The sequence below is a fragment of the Mytilus edulis genome, chromosome 2 (assembly GCF_963676685.1).
Source record: "Mytilus edulis chromosome 2, xbMytEdul2.2, whole genome shotgun sequence".
Classification (NCBI taxonomy): domain Eukaryota; kingdom Metazoa; phylum Mollusca; class Bivalvia; order Mytilida; family Mytilidae; genus Mytilus; species Mytilus edulis.
The window spans coordinates 92,923,566-92,944,476 of record NC_092345.1 but is presented as its reverse complement, the minus strand read 5'-3'; the positions used below and the strand labels follow the sequence as shown (position 1 = coordinate 92,944,476).

Here is a 20,911-nt window from a genome sequence, read left to right as displayed (position 1 = left end):
TTAATCATACAATCAGGTTAGCATCGTTTGTTATTACTCGGTTATTTATCATTCCACCTTCTAAACTTTTAAAGTGTACACGTCATGTGTAACCTTGATATGTATTTTATGTAGAATATAAATAAACTAACATGTTCTATTGAATACCATAAATGTTTAGAGATGGAAAGTACAAACAAGTAAGTTTTTTATATGTTCTACTTATACATGATTTTTCTCTTTTCTTATAGTTTCAATTGTGTATTACTTAGTATAAGACGAGTTCTATAATAAATCAGACATAATTAGAACAACTACATAGTACCCTAGGTTTTCATTTTCTTATATATGCGACCATAAAGTACTCAAAGTAAACGTCAGCAATCGATTATGTTTGACAGTGTGATTTATTTGATATCATTTTTTTAGTAGTAACACTTAGTCTCTGAGCATTTAGTTTGATTATCATTTTGACTACTTGTAAAGTCCAATTTGCAAAATTGATCTAATGACTGAAACAAATGGTTAATTATAAGTTTTTCCCCCGTTTTTTCTATGCTCTATTTTATTTTGTATAAGCAGCTAGTACATGTACATGTAACATAAATCAAGACAGGAAAATATACGAAAAATTAATGAGATTAGCAGGGGTATGTGGTTTTCACTCCACGACATGTTGTCAATTGGTCTAGACACAAGTGCAACAAATTCATCTTAATTAATTGTTTTTTTAACTTTTTTTGAAAATAATGTCCATGTCTCTTTACATGGGACCCCCAAGGGTGACTGGAAACACGAAATATGGTCACCTTATCTGTTATCGACCAGCAGTAAAACGCTTGCCAAAGTGGGGCGTCCGTTTGGCTGTGCGGGATGTGTCAAGTTTGCAGCGATGTCCGGTCAGAATAGGGACGTTAAATCCTATGCCTCGGGTTAAGAGAATGCCACGCTCTTTGCACATTAAAAACCCTTGCAACAACTGTATGAGGGGTCCGTAGGTGGCCTGTTGCAAGCAAAGGCAAAATTTCTGTCCCTATCCAATCTACCCTCGTTTTCCTGTGGCAGTCCAAATTTCCCAGACCATCATCCATGATGGCCTCTATTTTTACAAGACCTACTTATTGTATTTGGGGTTAACTTGTTCTCGTCCTAAACATGCATGAAATATTTGCCACTGGACGGTAAGCAACCAACAATCAATCAATCAATCTGTATATGGGTATATTCCAAAAATAAAAAGCAGACAGGAAGGATACATCAAATAATAAACTAAATGCAACAAACAGTTAGACGCCATTGAAAAATAAAACTCTTGTTAAGGTTTTGACTCCCTCAGGCACAGTTGATCTTAATTGAATTAAGCTATTCATGTTTTTATTCACAGCCCCTTTTTAGCTGTTAATCTTTCTCCTTATTAACCCTCCTCGTTTTCAAAGTTTATGTTTAACCGTTCCAGAAGAATGTAAATTGAGAAAAAAACCTGGGACGCATTTTACGAAGTGTCACTAGTATTTTAATCGATTATTATCAAACACACTTTATATCTGTGTAGGGTGCTTTTATTTTGAACTTGAATTTAGAATGATTAATACTGAAATGTCTTCTTAAAATCCTTAAATAAATAAACTACCTGCAGACAACACAAATGTGATCGTACAACGTTTGCCTCATTGGATAACCATGGTTCATAAGGTTGAACGACAATTTGCTATAATATTATTGATTCATTTACTAAGATGGAACAATATAAAACGTAAGTCTTACTAAAGTGCATATTTTAAGTTCCTATTAATCTGGTGAAGTAAAAGTTTTATACCAAACTGTTAAGATAAGTTGTATATACAATACTTTTGTTGATACATTATTGTTGTTCATTGTAGCATGCACTTCGATCATAATGTAGACAGGTTTCCATGTGATTATTTAGCAAAAATTTGTTAAAGTTCTTTTCATAATGCTAGCAAGACAAAGATTTGTTTGACTTGCTTGCTTAGTTTCTATAAATGTTTTCTCAAGGACTGTAATAAAGATTGACACATGAAAACTACATAAAAAGGCGTTTTTAAACTGTGTCATTTTGGTCTTTTTTTGGATAGTTGTCTAATTGGCAATCATGCCACATCTTCTTTTTTATATCGTATACATTTTATTTAAATTTGATTGGACATTATCAAATTTACCTATAGTACACAGGATTGAACTCCGCTTACTTATATTGTTTGCAGATGAATCAAGTCAAACAAACAAACAAACCTTTGTCTTGCTAGCATTATAAAAAGAGCTCAGCTACATGCATAAACAAGGGGTACAATCAAAATCACGTGATGGATATACACACACCGGAAGTTACAGTCGAACTCGCCGCTTGAAAGGTTAGTAGTTGCATTTTCTTGTTTATATCAATTAAATTTTGATTAATAAGTTGGCACACCGAATGTCGGATAGTATGTAGTTTTAAAATACACAATTGTTTTTGCTAGAAAGCGTGCAGTTATTGCAAACACTTCGACGGTGAAATGTTGGAACTGTGTCGAAGTGTTCGCATTAACTGCACGCTTTCCAGCAAGGATAATTGTGTATTTCAAAACTAGATAGTATCCTACATTCGGTGCACTACCTTATCTATTAAATTTTATTGATATAAACAAGTAAATACGACTACTTACCTTTCAAGCGGTCTGCTCGACTGTTACTTCCGGTGTGTGTATATCCATCACGTGATTTTGATTGTACCCCTTGATAAACGTACACTGTATATCAAATTTCATTTCAGAGAGATGAAAAGTCTTGGAGAAAAAATAATGAAAATGGGAGGGCCATTTGTGTATGATAATGTGATGTGGCCACCTTTTCCGGGTTTGTACCCTGATTCGGAAAAAAAATTCAAAGAAAAACAAGATATGGAATGCCGTGATACTGATGTTTATCTTTGCTCCTTTCCAAAAGCAGGTAATATATGTAAATACATGTATATGTCTTCTAAACATTTAGGATTTTCATGACACATTCCCACTGCAATACGATTACTAGCACAATCTATCCCTTAAAACAGTCGGAAACATCAGTATGACAACGTACAGCTATAGAAAAATGTTGCATTTTTTTCTCAGTAACAAACTGTTGTAATCTCAATGAATAATTGCCGTTTTCCTGTTAAAACTGCATTCTTCAATCACCAAAAAACTCACGAGTATAATTCAAACGGGAAGGTCCCTGATCAAATGGCAAAATTAAAAGCTCAAACAGATCAAACGAATGGATAACAATTGTCATATTCCTGACTTGGTGCAGGCATTTTCTTATGGAGAACACTTTGAATAAAACCCGATTTTATATCTAGCCCTCTCACTTGTATGACAGTCGCATCAAATTCCATTATACTAACAACAATGTGTCTGCAAAACAAACAGAGTACTGGCACAGATCGTTTTGGATACTTCGATGATTTTAACAGCTTTATCTTATTAAAAAAAAAGAGGCATATTAAATATTTTGAGCTTTTTTTGTAGGAACAAACTGGACACACGAAGTTTTATCCATGTTAATATCTCAATCGACAAGCTACAACTTATGGGTCAAACAAAAGAGCCTTTTAGAATTGTGCGACCCTATAGATAGTGTAACGAAGAGGCCATCACCAAGACTTCTCATGACACATATGCCATATAGATACCTCCCTAGTCAGCTTCAAAATGGAAAAGGGAAGATAGTGTATGTTCAGAGAAATCCTAAAGATCTCTTCGTTTCCTTGTATAATTTTGAAAAGGGGAAATCAGCTATTGGGAAACATTTGTCATGGGAGGAATTTTTTGAAAAGACAGTTATTAAAGACGAAGGTTTGTACACATGACTTACATAACAAAACTAAAGAAACGATACAGGGCAATGTATTTTCCATATATATATAATGAAATTGGATACACAATAAATTGATTTTTAAAGTTTTTTTCTGTATGTGTTTGCACCACTGATTGACCCAGGAAGTGGGAGGGTCGAGCAACACAAAAAAGTTTAACCCGACCAGGCTCTTTATATGATTGTCTAGAGTAGGCGTCGTTGGTTGCTGTCTGTCAAATTTGATTTTCGTTAACTTTTTTATATATGAGATCGTAAATTTTTTTTGTAAACCTCTTTTGCACTTTTGGTCATACCAAGGCCTTTGATAGCTTTCTATGGGCTATTAGTTTGGACATAGTTGAAGACTGTATAGTGACCTGGAATTATTAAAATCTATCAATAGTTTTCTATAGGCTATTAGTTTGCGCATGGTTGAAGACTGTACAGTGACCTGGAATTATCCAGTTCTATTGATAGTTTTTCCTATTTGCAATTTAGTTGTATAATATAAGCCTTCGTAGGTCCATATCGTTTGCTTTCAATGTTGTTTATCGGATTTTTTTATTACTTTCAAGGCAAAGATACGGATATTTGGTTTATTTTTACAACCAATGCTCAACCACCGATATTTTTATACTATCAATGCCGAATAACGTGATTCAGCATTGAATGGTAAAAAAACTCCGAAAATACGCTTAAAAGTAAACGATATATAATATAGTAGCCTATTTGAAGTATTATATTATAGGACTAATTTGCAATCATACCTTTTTTTAAATCAAATTCTTTTAGTTTAGTACAGGATATAAAATGGTAAAAACTATTAAAATCATCATGTTTATTTCTGTAAAGGTGCTCTTTACGGCGGATGGTATGAGTATACGAAAGAATGGGAAAAGCAACTAGGTCATGATAACATCTTACAGTTGTATTACGAAGACATGAAAAAGGTAGGAATTAGCATTGATCTATTATGCTTTATTATATTTATCATAGTGCAACATATTTTCGCTGGAATGCTATAATGATATAGTTTTAAACAATATTTTTAGACATTGTCCCTTTGTATATCACTATAACTATGTGCAAAGATTTGATTTCATATGAAGAAAAAAAATATACACACCGCTGTCCTGTCGTTTAAACAAATACACGATCCTCTAGATCGATCAAAAATATTATTTTATGTATAAAAATAGAAGTGTATACGTCCCAATGTTATAGCATATTTCCTTTCTCGTTTCATACTAAAAGAAACAACAATACAACAATTCTTATTTTATCAATGTTTAACAAATGTTTAGTGACTGTTCTTACTGTCATCAATAATCTGTCTTAAAGTAGCATTTGCTGTAAATATTTAAAAAAAAAAGCAATTAACAATGCCTGGAGTCGTTATAGTTTATCATTATGTTGTGCGTATCAAATTAAACCTTGAGGTGTCCCCTCGAAATTATCGTTTATCGATGGCTTTGTCACCTGATATAAATACAAATATGAATATAATTAGACAGGCAAATGATAATTTGTCTAGGTCTGTATGATTTCATCTCATATATATATAAAAAAAATCATCATTTTACCTGCATAAGAAGGATTTTTTTCTTTCGTGGACCGTATCCTTCACAGAAATGATTCTTCTTATATGCTTCCCTGTTTTACTTATGAAGTAATTTCGATTCTTCTATTAATTACTGAACATGCTCAGCTCATACATAAATCATCTCAGAGATCTTAGGATTAACTTAAAGATTACGTCAATACGAATTCAAATAAGGCTGAATTATTGACTTGTAATCAAATAATACATCAGCGATTGGGGTTTTTTTTTTGGCATATTTTGACCAAATTTAACCAAACTTACAGCATATATCCGCATTTTTAAAATTTAATGTTATAAACAAACAAAACATCATATTCAATTTTTTATTTCTGAGAAATTTGTTCTCTTGTGGAGAGTTGTATCATTTGCAATCATACCACATCTTTTTTTATATTTCGGCCGGATGATATTGAAGTCTTAGTACAATTTTAATAAGATCTACAGTCCTGACATTATGGCAATTCTTATCAGCCTAATCACATCACAATGAAATAAAAAAGTCAAATCACAAATTAACTGAACTCTGGGGAAAATTCAAAACGGAAAGTCCCTAACTAAATGGTTTAATTAAAAGTTCAAACACATCAAACGAATGGATAACCACTGTCATATTCCTACAGGCATTTCGTATTTTGAAAATGGTGGGTTAAACCTGATTTTATAGCTAGCTAAACCTTTTACTTTTACGACAGTCGCATCTAATTCCATTATATTGCCAACGAGATATAAACAAAACATACAGACATAATAAATGTAAAAAAAAATATGGGTATATCCGTCAACATTGTGTTACTATGGATTCTTTTTTTCGTGGGTATCAATTTTTGTGCACTATGGAAAACTTGCATTTTCGTGGGTATTTGATTTCGTGGTTTTGTCAATCTCTGTATAGAAAGCCTATATAAAATGTGTAATTCGTTCAAAATTTGAATTCATGGTTCACCTGTACACACGAAAATTGGTATTCGACGAATAATAATGAATCCACAGTATAATCACAATCACTACAAAAACAATCAAATATATAACATAGAAGCACAAAACTGCATATAGAAAAAGCACATATAAATACAAATATGAATATAATTAGACAGGCAAATGATAATTTGTCTAGGTCTGTATGATTTCATCTCATATATATAAAAAAAATCATCATTTTACCTGCATAAGAAGGATTTTTTTTCTTTCGTGGACCGTATCCTTCACAGAAATGATTCTTCTTATATGCTTCCCTGTTTTACTTATGAAGTAATTTCGATTCTTCTATTAATTACTGAACATGCTCAGCTCATACATAAATCATCTCAGAGATCTTAGGATTAAGTTAAAGATTACGTCAATACGAATTCAAATAAGGCTGAATTATTGACTTGTAATCAAATAATACATCAGCGATTGGGTTTTTTTTTTGGCATATTTTGATCAAATTTAACCAAACTTACAGCATATATCCGCATTTTTAAAATTTAATGTTATAAACAAACAAAACATCATATTCAATTTTTTGGGGTCTTTTTATATCGTAGCTAATAACCCTTTTCTATTTTATGTTTACTATTAATTGGATCTAATCATTTTCATTATAATTAGGATTTAACTGGAAACATTTTAAAAATAGCAGATTTCATTGAAACATCATGTTCCAAAGAACTAGCAGAAACCATAGCTGATAAATGTAGTTTTGACAATTTGAAGGCCAACAGAATAGACCCAACATCATTCCTTACAGACGGTGGCAAATCAACACTTTTTAGAAAGGGTAATTATTTACATACCTTAGTCAGAGGCAAAATCATTTTACAATTAAGTTAGAATTCAATAATTTATTGTTCGTGAACAATTAAGAGAGCTTTCCTCTCATAATGTAAAGTGTATGTTAAATTAGTCGAATAACGATTCGAAAAGCGTTAAAACAAACACAAAATACCCAAAATAGGATCAAAAACACAAAATTTGCTATTAAGACATTACCTTGGCTTTTGATCATGCAACCCTTTTCACGTTCATTGGTGTCCGATGTCATTGCAAGAGACTCGATGGGTCTAGGACCTTTGTTATAGAGTTTAAGCTGGTCTTGTCTTTTAGAAACTGATGATGGGGTTTATGCCATTTACAGAAAGGTCAAATCTCATCGCTAAAAAAAACAACGTTGCGCCTTAATGACATGAAAAATGAAATCCCATTATTTACGATTTCAATAAACAACGGTTTCTGAAATTATCTCCTTGCAAGGTTCCAATGTGAGTTATTGAAAAAAAAATTCCTCCTTCGGTTTTTTTCCAATAACGATTACTGTGTTCATCCACCAAAAAGGTTTTATGGTTTTGGGCAGACAACTCTTTCCCGAAAAAATTTCAAAACACACAGGGTGCATTCCGTAAATGTTTTTGGGCCACCGATTGATGTACACAGTGTGAACTTCAGAGCAAAATAAATCGCATTCATAATGTATAACAGAATATTATCGTTATCAATATTTCAGATATTCGCACAGTCTAAACTGGGGAAAAAAAACACATCATCATGTGATCACCACTCATGATAATGTTTATACTTATATTACAGGTCAAGTTGGTGATTGGAAGAACTGGTTCACAGTTGCTCAAAATGAAATTTTTGACAGAAATTACAAGGATGTCATGAAAGGCACGACACTCAATTTTCTCTATGAATTATGATTACTAATAGTTATATGTTACTATATCAAATAACATTTTCACCATGATTAGAATATAGACACTACAATTTACTCAGATGTACATGTCATATTGAATCAATTTATGTTGAATAAATTACTTTGAAAGCTAAACTGTAGTCTTGTTCCAAAAATGTATTAAAATTATCTTATATTATTATAATACATGATATTTTTATAAGTTGTTGTTGGTTTTGAACCAGCTTTCAGTAACTGTCAGTTCTATATGTGTCTCTTGTGTGTTTGTATGTTTTTATTGGTTCTTAGTGTCGATCCAATAAGTTAATCCATTTTCAATTGATGATTTATAGTTTGCTCTTATGTTGTACTGTAACCCCGCTGACCCAAATCAGGAATATGGATAGAGTCAGGAGCCTGTAATTCAGTGGTTGTCGTTTGTTTATGTGTTACATATTTGAATTGTTTTACATTGTCTTATCGGGGCCTATTATAGCTGACTATGCGGTATGGGCTTTGCTCATTGTTGAAGGCCGTACGGTGATCTATAGTTGTTAATGTCTGTGTCATTTTGGTCTTTTGTGGATAGTTGTCTCATTGACAATCATACCACATCTTCTTTTTTATATTAAGCGCCAGCAAACACGTTTAACTCCGCCACAGTCTGTATGTCTTGTCCCAAGTTAAAAGTATGTAATTACTTGGTTGTCGTGTGTTGCTGTATATCATTTTTGTTTTTCGTTCATTGTTTTGACATGAAACGAGCCGTTAGTTTTCTAGTCTGAATTGTTGAACATTTGTCATGTCGAATTTTTGTTAAAGCTTGCTATGCGGTATGCGTTTTACTTATTGTTAAAAGCCGTACAGTAACCTATAGTTAATAACTTTGTCTCTAGTGGAGAGTTGTCTCATTGTCAATCATACCACATCTTCTTATTTTAAATCGAGGAATTCGAAATAAAAGTCATTATTTTGAATCCAGACCGAAAAATACGAACGATGCATTATTCAGACCATTAGTTTTGAATTGTTTTTATTTGTCATTTTTAGGCATTCAAGGCTGACTATGCGGTATAGGTTTTACAATGTTGAAGGTCGTACATATATTAATATAGTTGTTTATTTCTGAGAAATGTGTTCTCTTGTGGAGAGTTGTATCATTTGCTATCATACCACATCTTTTTTTATATTTCGGCCGGATGATATTGAAGTCTTAGTACAATTTTAATAAGGTCTACAGTCCTGACATTATGGCAATTATTATCAGCCTAATCACATCACAATGAAATAAAAAAGTTAAATCACAAATTAACTGAACTCTGGGGAAAATTCAAAACGGAAAGTCCCTAACTAAATGGTTTAATTAAAAGTTCAAACACATCAAACGAATGGATAACCACTGTCATATTCCTACAGGCATTTCGTATTTTTAAACGTTTTACTTATACGACAGTCGCATCTAATTCCATTATATTGCCAACGAGATATAAACAAAACATACAGACATAATAAGTAAAAATGTAAAAAAAATATGGGTACATCCGTCAACATTGTGTTACTATGGATTCATTTATTTTCGTGGGTATCAATTTTTGTGCACTATGGAAAACTTGCATTTTCGTGGGTATTTGATTTCGTGATTTTGTCAATCTCTGTATAGATAGCCTATAAAAAATGTGTAATTCGTTCAAAATTTGAACTCATGGTTCACCTGTACCCACGAAAATTGGTATCCGACGAATAATAATGAATCCACAGTATAATCACAATAACTACAAAAACAATTAAATATGTAACATAGAAGCACAAAACGGCATATAGAAAAAGCAGATCAGCATAAATGAAACACGAATACACAAATTTATAATAGCACAGTAACACAATGACGCGATGTATATTAGTACTGAGCCCCGTCATATGTATCAAAGAAATAAAAAGGCACATAGACAAAGCTCATAAGCAAAAAATGAAAAACAAAAATACAAAAAGTATCATAGAACAATAACATATGACGGGATATATAAGTACAGAGTCACGTCAAATGGATATCACCAAAACAGACTAAACAGTAGAAGTAATATGCATGAACACAAATAAAAGAATACTCTTACAAGGTCTTGGTACCTACCGATGAACTTTTTTTTTTAAAGGACAAGGCGATCTTTGACTTACCCTGGTTCATCAACTTTTGCTCAGACACTGATGACATTTTTACAAAGTCTAAATAGTAGCTGCAAGCTCATGAACACCGAATAATTTGGGAAATAAAAATCCCATATGCATGCAGGTGAAGTTTTATATAAAATCTCTTTCGGCTTAACATAATTCATCAGTATTTTGTCAATATTCTAACAACATATTAAACAATAGCGTTGGCCAAACACATTGACGGAGACGTACGCACAGTTGTAATATATCTGATTTTAATCGTTCCACCTTTTGACAAAATTTAAATATCCATGATTACTCATCTTTGCTATGTTGAAAAATTCAATGATTACATTCCACCTTTTGGTCCTCTTTTGAGTAATGCAGATTGTATAGATGTTCCGGTTTTTATAAGTGGTACATATAATGAACTGAATTGGTTGAAGACATTATCCTTAATATGCAGCTTTTATTACTTCACTTGCAACATCGAAAAAAATAATACATCTTGAAGTTGCTGAAGGCATTTTGAAATAACAAATCTGCTGAAATGAAAATTTCATGAATGTAAATTCCGTAGCTGCACACCCGTCAACTGGCATATAAATGGGAGGTTTAGCTAGCTATAAAACAGGTTTAAGTCACACACTTGTTCCGTATTTTGATAACGTTTGATTTTATCAGTTTTTCTTGACATACCCTTATAGAATTTACATATGAGTTTAGTATTTTGCTTTAACGTTTTTATTTTCCAAAATGTACATGTAAAAAAAATTACCATCTGTTATTTATCCCTAAGAATGAAATAACATATTTCAAAGTAGAACAGAATAGGCTTATACAGAATTTATATTGCTGTCATCAAACAATAAAATCACAAATCGAAAACTAGGCAGACTTGTCTGGTTGACATTAAACCAATAATACTGCTGACATGCACATACGTAAAATAATAATTATGAAGGCAGTAATTTACCTCTATTTGTAAACGTTTTTCTATAACGAAGTATCCATTTTAAGTAGCATTAACTCTATAATACAACTGAAAGGAAAAACACAGCCGGTGTCTACGCGATGAAGCCATTTCAAAACCAAATAGGATAAAAGTAAAACAAACTACAAAAATATCTTCGAATACTTATAATGCAAATGTCCCCCCCCCCCCCGAATCCGAATGTGACATACCGAATAAGACTTATTACCGGGTTTATACTTTTATGACCAACACGAAGAATGCCACATGTTGAGCATGATCTGCTGACCCTTCCTGTGCACCTAAGATCACCTCTGGTTTTGTTGAGGTTTATGTTGCTCAGTCTTTAGTTTTCTATGTTGTGTTTGGTATACTGATGTTTGTCTTTTATTGGTCTTTAATCTTCTTTTTATCCATTGCCATCTGAAAATTTTACAGTCATATCGCAATTTCTGACAATAGCGCACACAATTAAGGCGAACAAATTGCAATCTTGCTGTAATGACTTTTGCGATTAGCTAGGTATCTAGTCATTAAAATGAAAAACGGAATAGCATCATAGGAATTTAGTTTTGATGTTGTAGGCCTATGAAAATAAAGATCCTCAATGTGATATATATGTCTGATAGTATATCATATAATGTTTTTTCTTCTTTTAAATATCGAATTGACTTAGGTCAATGAGGATCCTCTTTCATTTAAGAATTATGCACAAAAATGAGTAAAAAAAAACAGTTATGAGTTTTCTAAAAGAGGGACGAAAGATACCAGAGGGACAGTCAAACTCATAAATCGAAAATAAACTGACAACGCCATGGCTAAAAATGAAAAGGGCAAACAGACAAACAATAGTACACATGACACAACATAGAAAAATAAAAGAATAAACAACACGAACCCCACCAAAAACTTGGGGTGATCTTAGGTGATCTGCTGACCCTTCCTGTTCACCTAATATCACCTCTGGTTTTGTTCAGGTTTATGTTGCTCAGTCTTTAGTTTTCTATGTTGTGTTTGGTATACTGAGGTATCTAATTTTAAATTAGATACAAGTTTGGCTTTATGGTATAACACGGAACAAGAAAACATAATAGAAACACTACCATCTTCATTATATTCTAATTGATTATTAAAGTTAGTATACGACTTAAATCGTTCCTAGTTCTTTCTGGTAGCTTCTCAGATTCAACCCATCACCTCTTTATTTGATCAAACTAATTTTGCGTTGTTGCCTTGAAGTCTTTAAAGCTGACCTGAAATAGACACATAAAGTTGATTTCTAAATATAGTATGTTCATGTAACGACATTTATAGTGTTAAACATGGGAAAAGTACAAACACTAACTGTCTTCTTTGGTATATGGTCATCTAAAGAAAAACAAGCTACTATTATTTTTGTTAATTGCCTTAGTTTTCTAATTCTCTATCAATGTTGTCTATAAGATAGGTTATTTTATTGAAAATAAAATAGTGTTTCTTCTATGGCACTTTTATTCCTCTGTATGTTCTTTTTTCCAGTTAACGTAACATTGTTGATCAGAAACAAAGATTCTGCTCAACATGCATAATCCCTGGAATGTCATATGAACTGGGATATATATATACTCTATATGCTGATGATACTGGAGTGTTTCTCATTTGGACGCTGAAGTCATATCTTTTGTCGTAAAGTTTTTGTTTTAAACCGACCCTCATTCTAGATATAAGTTAATATATTAGATATTCTTAATTTTTGTTTCCCAAGTTCGAAGGGATAGATGTCTTTAAAATAGTCACCAAACTTTAAATTATTTAGTAAGAGGACATCACTTGTATAGCGAAACGTAAAATTATAAGGATAATGTTAAGCTCTTTTCCTTATTTATAAGAAACTTCAGTCTCGTATAAATAAAGAAACAAGTCGGCAAGGAGAGAGCACAATTGATTCCCATGGGATTGTTTGCTGTAATACACGTTTTCCAAACGTGCGAACATGTTGTCTGTTTGAAGCTACTATGATTTCCCCAAACAATTGTAAGTGCAGCATTTTTTATTTATTTTTTATAAATTTGAAGATAAAAAATATTATAAATATACCATATAACATTATAAGAGGGGGACGAACGATACCAGAGGGATAGCCGAACTCATAGATTGAAAATAAACTGACAAAGCCATAATTAAAATAAATAAAAAGACAAACAGACAAATAATACTACAAAAGGCACAACATAGAAATCTAAATCTATGCATCTTGAGTTGGGGAAATAATGATTGAATAAACGCACGACCTAATCGTTAGTCTGTAAATTCAAATTACACCACTGTCCCAGGTAAGGGGAGGGTTGGGATCCCGCTTACATGTTTAACACCCCTCACATCCCCCGCATTCTGTATGTATTTGCCTGTCCCAATTCAGGAGCCTGTATTTCAGTGGTTGTTCTCATATAAGTATTAAATATCTAATGTGTTTCGTTCATTTTTTTGTCATAAATTAGGCCGTTAGTTACCTCGTTTGAATTGTTTTACGTTTTCATTTCGAGGCCTTTTATAGTTGACTATGCGGTATGGGCTTTGCTCATTGTTGAATGCCGTCCGAATATCAATAGTTGTTAATTTCAGTGTCATTTGGTCTCTTGTGGAGAGTTGTCACATTGGCAATCATACCACATCTTCTTTTTTATATATAGCAATAAACTATGGACAAGGAAACATCAGGACATGTACCCGTAAGTTATAAATTACAATGAATAATAGAGCATTGATTTTTGGATAATAAAAGACAGCAAACACATTTCATATGATTCCATTACCTTTGATATTTAACGACCTTATTTTTCGCTGAATATTTTGGAAGCCACAATACATCATTTGGCCAGTGCATTGTTTGGTTTAGTTTCAATGGTTCTGTCATTCCACTCAATTTGTAAGGAGCAAAGTTCCATCCAGCCATCAAATTTCTTATTGTACTTTCAGCTTCGTCAGAAAACCACTGCCATTCCATAACAATTCCTCTCACTGACTTTATTTTTTGTTTCATGAACTGTTTAGCACCTAACAATACTCGATGTTCATGCCCCTCTACATCAATTTTGATGAAGATGTTTTTCATAAAGGCTAAGTGAGGTAGACTAAGCAAATCGTCTAGTTTTACTGTTTCTACTGCATCTGTACGCCCATTGTCAAAATAATTCTTGAATTTTGTTTCCATTTTTGAGGAAATACCGTCTGCATTTACATGACCTAAGCCGAAATCACCTTTTACTCCATGTTTGAAATCAACTTTTCCATGTGAATCAGACAATGCATTATAAATAATTGCAACTCTATTAGAAAAATGTCCATATTCAACGGATGCACAGATGTGTTGTATATTTTCCATTGCGGCATCTATTGCTATGACCTGCCTACCAAACAACGCAGCAGATAACGCATATATACCAACATTGGCTCCAATGTCAATCAAAGACAGCTGTTGATCCTTCCGTAACATTGACATAACAGCATCTACATTCTCTGATTCAAAAGAACGCCGTTGTTTAATTGTACCGGATATTGCATCATACTCAGGATTGTGAACAAAGAGATTAACTGAACCGGCCTCTGAATGAGCTTGAGTCAAATAGAAATCTTGATCATTCAAATATTTCTTGGATATGTTACACACATTTGAAAACTGCCATCCACCTCCTGTGAAACTATAAACAAATAGTGGATCTTCATTGTTTTGTGACAAACGTGCATTGTTCTGAGTTAAATTTGAGATTTTTAGTGTATGACGCATCTTACCGAAGAATATTTTTTCCCTGTATTGCGTCTTTTCTTTTGCTGAGCTCAGATTAATCCCAGCAAAGCCAATAACCGTGAATAGGGTGTAAAACAGGATTACAGTTAGTATAAAGACACCTGTTTTCTTTTTTCTGAGCATGAGTATTTCCTTTCATAAACTAAATATACAGAAATTTAGTCTACGTCTAAAATAGAAATAATAGATTTACACATGGCAGATAACAATTGTAAAAGTAGTATATACATTTTCTAACCTTAACTTATATTTTTGCATTCTCAGCCTATGAGATACACATAAACTAGTGCTTGTTTCATAATGACGATTTTCTAATTTGTTTCTTAGAAAGTATTCTGGACGGAAACAAGGAGTAAGTGAAATTGCTGCAATGAGTATATGTGTCTGATCATCTGATTTACGTAAACGCAGTTGGTTGCGTACAACGTATATCGTGAAGAAACAGACCTTTTTGTAACTTTAGTATTCATATTTTCCAGTTCATTCGAATTTTGAGATTTTTTAAATAGTCACTGAACAAAGTATTGTATACTTGAACGAGCAAAGCAGTGTACTTTGCGTCGTTTCATACTTGGTGTGTCTGTATATGTTTTTAAAAATGCAACAAAGAAAATGATAAAACGCCCTTAAAGATATTTTTTAAACATTTAAAGAATATTTGAAAATATGTTAGTGTTGCAAGCTTTCAGATTTTACTGTAACTCTTCGGTGCCTTTGGTGGTATTGGGAGAACGAAGGAGGACCTTTTCATCAATATTCAAACAGACGTTTTCAAGTGATTGTAATATATATGCACGAAATAACTGGTTGTTAAAAAATCCATAAATTGTTTTGATAGATCACTACAGTAATGCTCTATGCTGGAATACCTATGTTTTGAAGTTCTTTGAATACATGTCTACGGTTTTCCTTTTAATCAACTACCTTATAAAGTCTTATAACACTGTCACATGCTGTTTGTGTCTGTCACAAATCAGGATCAAATAATTCAGTCGTTGTCGTTTGCTGCTGTATAGTATGTCATTCTGGTACTAGTATTTGCTGTTCGTTTATTGTTTTCTTTAATCAGGTCGTTAGATTTCTCGTGTTTTGCCTTTAAAAAATAAGATGTGGTATGATTGTCAATTAGACAACTCTCTACAAGAGACCAAAATGACACAGAAATTAACAACTATATGTCACCGGACGGCCTTTAACAATGAGCATAGCCGATACCTCATAGTCAGCTATAAAAGGCCCCGAAATGACAATGGAAAACAATTCAAACGAGAAAACTCACAGCCTAATTTATGCACAAAAAATGAACGAAAAACAAATATTTAACACATAAACAAACGACAACCAATGAATAACAGGCTCCCGACTTGGGACAGGCACATAGATAGAGAAATAGCGGGGTTAAACATGTTGGATGGGATATCCACCCTCCCTACTAACCTTGGACAATAGCGTAAATTCGGGGTTCCTGGTGACTTTGAGATGAAGAACAGCAATATAAGCGCTGTTCCCTTATGCTGAGTTCACACGTAATTCGAATTCGATTCGCATTAACTAATTCGAATTAGTTTAATTCGCATTCAAAACGTTTGACGTTAATTCTAATTCGAATTACAATGCGCGTCAAATTCGCTTTACTGTCCAAACGACGTTAACTTTTTATTCGTATTGACAAAAACGTATTTCTAATGCGAATTGGATAATTCGAATTAGCCAATTCGAATCAATTCGAATTAAAAAAGAAGAGTGTGTGAACGCAATTAGCGAATTCGATTCGCATTCGATTCGAATTCAATTCGAATTAAATGTCCGTGTGAACGAGGCATTACTTTCTCTAATTGTTGTGCTTGTTTTCTTGTTTTCTCCTGAATTTTCTTATTGTGCCGTCATGACAAAAGGCGACCATTCATGATGACGTCACATCAAAAGTACACAACTTTCCTCAAATCTGTGAAAAGGAAGGATAAAATCATTAAAGGAACAGATGCCACCACGTAACTCGTGTATTACGATATTTCTCCACTCTCAACAGTTAAATTTTAATTATACAAGAAGCTCGGCAAGCCTCGCGCTTTAAATATTAAAATTTAACTGTCTTTAGTGTAGAACTATCGTTATTCACTTGTTGCAGTTGTGGAATCTATATTTGTGTGTGTGTTTTGATGTGTATGTACTGATTTTTGTGTCATGGATGGATACCCCTTATCTTCTGTTTTCTATTATTTTATTATTATAAGGTTAAAAATCTCATCAATTAGAGAGTATTCGGAAAATTATCAAAATTGAAAAAAAAAAGAGTATGAATTTATAGACTTTGGCAAAAATATCAAAAACTCTTATCAAAGAGTTAAACGTTACAAGTTCCATAACTCTAAAAAGACAAATTGTTTTTATGAGATTCTTTAAAAATATAATTGGAGGGATATCAATATAATATCAATTAAACAACATAATACAACAGCCGAATGCCACTTCAAAACACCAATTCATCATGTCCCCTCCATGCCAAAATAAAACAACTGGTCAAATATTTTATCATAATTAGTTTATAAGCTATATGCCGAATATCATTTTTTTGTATTTGTAAATAATTTCAGTTTTTAGCTCACCTGGCCCGAAGTCGTCGTCGTCGTCGTTAACTTTTTACATTTGGAAATTCTTCTAGAGAACCACTGAATGGAATGGAACCAAACATGGGATGAATGTTTCTTATGCTGACCATGTGTTGTAACTTTGTAGCCGATCCATCATCCAAGATGGTCGCAAGCGGGGCACTTAGTTTAACATAGCCCTTACAGGAAATACATACAAATGTTTTCTTTTAGAGAACACTGTATGTAATAAAACCAAACATAGTATGTATGTTCCATATAAGCTGCTGACCAAGTGTTGTTACTTTGTAGCCGATCCATCATTCAAGATGGCCACCAGCGGTGGACTTAGTTTAACATAGGACCTTACAGGAAATACATACAAATGTTTTCTTTTAGAGAACCACTGAATGGAATGCAATATTAAACCAAATTTGGCCTCAATCATTATTTAAAGTATCTGTAATGATTTTTATCTTTTTTTATATGATTTCAAAAACCCAAGTAACCCAGGTCAGGTGAGCGACACAGGCACTTTAGAGCCTCGAGGTTTTTTTTTTGTAATCTTTGAATTTAAAAAAAAATGTGCATGCTGTGGAATGTTTCTAATTTTGAAATAATTTGATTCAGAAATGTTTTTCATAGTGAACATAATTATTGTCCTCCATCAGACATAATTTTATATAAAATATTATATTTCATGGTGAATAAACTCATCATAAATACCAGAATTAAATTTTTGTCGGTGACAGTAGCTTAGTATGGAAAAGTGTCCGCGGACAATATTTTATATCGAATTTTGTCCGATCGACAATATTTTAAGGGAGCACCTTTTTATGTTATAAATGCTCTAAGTCTTGTTTACATAATAGAGTTATTTTGTTACAAATTTAATAGAATACTAAGGAAGATTATTTTTCTTACCTGACCCTCGAATAAAAAGTATTCATTTGTAAATATCACGTGTATGGCTTCCATACCTTAACACGCTTTCATTTTTCTTTTATCTAAAACTAAAAGTAGCATTCAATTTATAGTCCGTACCAGGTATGTAAATTATTTATCACTGGTGCAAAAACGATACAGGTAACCTAAATATATGTATATACATGCATTTTGTAAATCATTTTACTAAAATATTAAAACGACAAAGTAAAAGTAAATACCTACCAATTTTCAGCTTGATAGCCTTTCGACTACGACAAACTTTCTATATGTGTCACTAATTTCTCTTTCAGTAGGGACATTTAAGTAAACTATTTTAGTATATATCTATTGTTTTTGTTTTGAATAAATATAACAATATTCTGACAATAAACTCATCAAGCGTTTAAGATAAGTTTACAATTGAATAATACGGACCAGCTCTCTATTAAGCAATTGCCCAATCGAACATATTTTTACTTATTTTTAAGGTAATAAAAAGGATAGGTGGACACACATCTTGTAAAAGATGGAAAATAATACCCATTACTAAAGTATCGATTGTTTTTCTACAATATGTCATTTTTGTTATTTTGGTCCAACAGTACGTTACAAAAAAAGAATGTGCCGTTTTACACTATAAATATAAAAAAGAAGATGTGGTATGATTGCCAATGATACAACTCTCCACAAGAGACCAAATGACACAAACATTAACAACTATAGGTAATCGTATGTCCATATTAACCACGAGCAAATCCAATATCGTAGTCAGCTATAAAAGGCCACGAAATGACAGTGTTAAACACTTCAAACGAGAAAACTAACTAACATTTATGTACAAAAAATGAACGAAAAACATATCATTCACACAGAATGTGGCGGGGTGAAACATGTTAGCGGGATCCCAATCCCCCTAACCAGGGACAGTGGTGTAACAATACAAAATGAGAACGAACTATAAAAATCAGTCGAAAAAGATAAATATGCTAGATATACTTACTGGAGGTGTGATGAGATGATTGAAGCTATTAATTTTCTCCTTGATAATATTTATGTATGTTTCGGCAACACAGTTTATCGACAGGTTGTAGGTATCCCTATGGGCACTCATTGCGCCCCGTTAATAGCAGATTTGTTTTTGTACTGTTACAAATCACAGTTTATGACTAAACTTAGTAAAGAAACGTCTAAATTGCATTTAATTGATAAATTCAACAATACTTACCGTTATCTTGATGATATTTTTTCGTTAAATAGTCAAGATTTTTATCAATATACTGCTGAAATTTACCCCCAGGAACTTACTTTAAATAAATCAAATTTAAACAGTATTAACTGTCCTTTCCTAGATTTAGACATTTCCGTTCTAAATGGGATACTCCACACTAAAATTTACGACAAAAGGGACGATTTTTCGTTCCCGATTGTTAATTTTCCATTTTAAGATGGTGATGTTCCTTTGGCACCATCTTACGGTGTTTATATTTCACAGCTCGTTCGCTATGCCCATGTCTGTTGTGACGTTTTTGATTTTAACGAACGTAATCTATGTATTACTTGTAAATTATTAAACCAGGGATATCGTTACCATAAATTACTTAAAACCTTTACTTAATTTTTCCATAGATATAAAGATTTGGTTTTGAAGTTTGGTTGTACCTGTAGAAAACTTATTTCAAACTGGATAGCATATCCTCATTTTTATGGAAATGTGTTAACCGTGCACGGAAATTAAGAAATTATCCTGGTAAACTTATCGCTCCTTTAAATAAACTAATTCTAAAAGGTTACCAATTCAACACTGTAAAAAGTTCATTGAATATTGTTTTTATTTGTATAAATATTGATTTTGTTATCAGGAAATTAAAAGAAAAATAAATATTACTAGTATGTCATATACATATACACATTCATGGATCTACAATCTGTCGATACCTGTATCTTGGCATTGCATAAGGTCATGTTTTTCTCTGACTGTTAATGAGGCTTATACTAAATCCATTGGATGTTGGATGTGTACGGATTGATAATTTAATCTTAGATGCATGATTATTTTAAATAGTTCTTACTGGCTTTGAAATAGCTGCCAGTTAACTGCGAGTACTTTCAGATCTGTTCCTAGTGTCTTTTTGTTGTTGTGATGTACAAATACCCGGCCATATCCACTTGAATGTTTGTCCATTTGATGAGTTAAGGCCTTTTCAACTGATTTTTATAGTTCGTTCTTATATTGTACGGTTATACCACTTTCCCAGGTTAGGGGGGTTGTTTATGTATGTATGTGGTTCTAGGGGAGTTTGCAATAACAAGAACTGGACAGATCAAAACAAAACAAAACAAAACAAAACAAAACAAAACCTTATGAAATGAGACTGTCAACAAAATCAGAGGTTTAGCGCTATAAAACCAGGTTTAATCC

The 20,911-nt window shown here is 32.6% G+C and overlaps 2 protein-coding genes across 3 annotated transcripts; one reads left to right on the top strand and one right to left on the bottom strand.

The window, feature by feature from the left end:
• Nucleotides 1-44: 44 nt before the first annotated feature.
• On the top strand, nt 45-8,228 carry LOC139513456 (amine sulfotransferase-like). 2 transcript variants are annotated; one of them, XM_071301944.1, is made up of 6 exons: nt 45-179; nt 2,753-2,928; nt 3,489-3,815; nt 4,669-4,766; nt 7,010-7,178; nt 7,985-8,228. In XM_071301944.1, the coding sequence occupies exons 1-6, from the start codon at nt 163-165 to the stop codon at nt 8,095-8,097; spliced, it is 900 nt and encodes a 299-aa protein (XP_071158045.1). In that variant the 5' UTR covers nt 45-162; the 3' UTR covers nt 8,098-8,228. The 2 variants fall into 2 exon arrangements, with proteins under 2 accessions (XP_071158045.1, XP_071158046.1); XM_071301945.1 differs by lacking the exon at nt 45-179 and adding an exon at nt 2,317-2,351.
• Nucleotides 8,229-12,278: 4,050 nt separating this feature from the next.
• On the bottom strand, nt 12,279-18,714 carry LOC139513455 (uncharacterized). Its single transcript, XM_071301943.1, has 3 exons — nt 18,490-18,714; nt 13,986-15,146; nt 12,279-12,446 (listed from the first exon to the last, which is right to left on the bottom strand). The coding sequence occupies exons 2-3, from the start codon at nt 15,098-15,100 to the stop codon at nt 12,395-12,397; spliced, it is 1,167 nt and encodes a 388-aa protein (XP_071158044.1). The 5' UTR covers nt 15,101-15,146; nt 18,490-18,714; the 3' UTR covers nt 12,279-12,394.
• Between the last annotated feature and the right edge of the window lie 2,197 nt (nt 18,715-20,911).

Bases quoted from the DNA above. Each gene is read 5' to 3' on its own strand.
- LOC139513455 (XM_071301943.1), bottom strand. From the start codon at position 15,100: ATGCTCAGAAAAAAGAAAACAGGTGTCTTTATACTAACTGTAATCCTG. The intron at 12,447-13,985 runs GTAATGGAATCA...TGTCTATTTCAG, and splicing joins AAGGTCGTTAAATATCAAAG to GTCAGCTTTAAAGACTTCAA.
- LOC139513456 (XM_071301944.1), top strand. The intron at 3,816-4,668 runs GTTTGTACACAT...ATTTCTGTAAAG, and splicing joins GACAGTTATTAAAGACGAAG to GTGCTCTTTACGGCGGATGG. The intron at 7,179-7,984 runs GTAATTATTTAC...CTTATATTACAG, and splicing joins ATCAACACTTTTTAGAAAGG to GTCAAGTTGGTGATTGGAAG.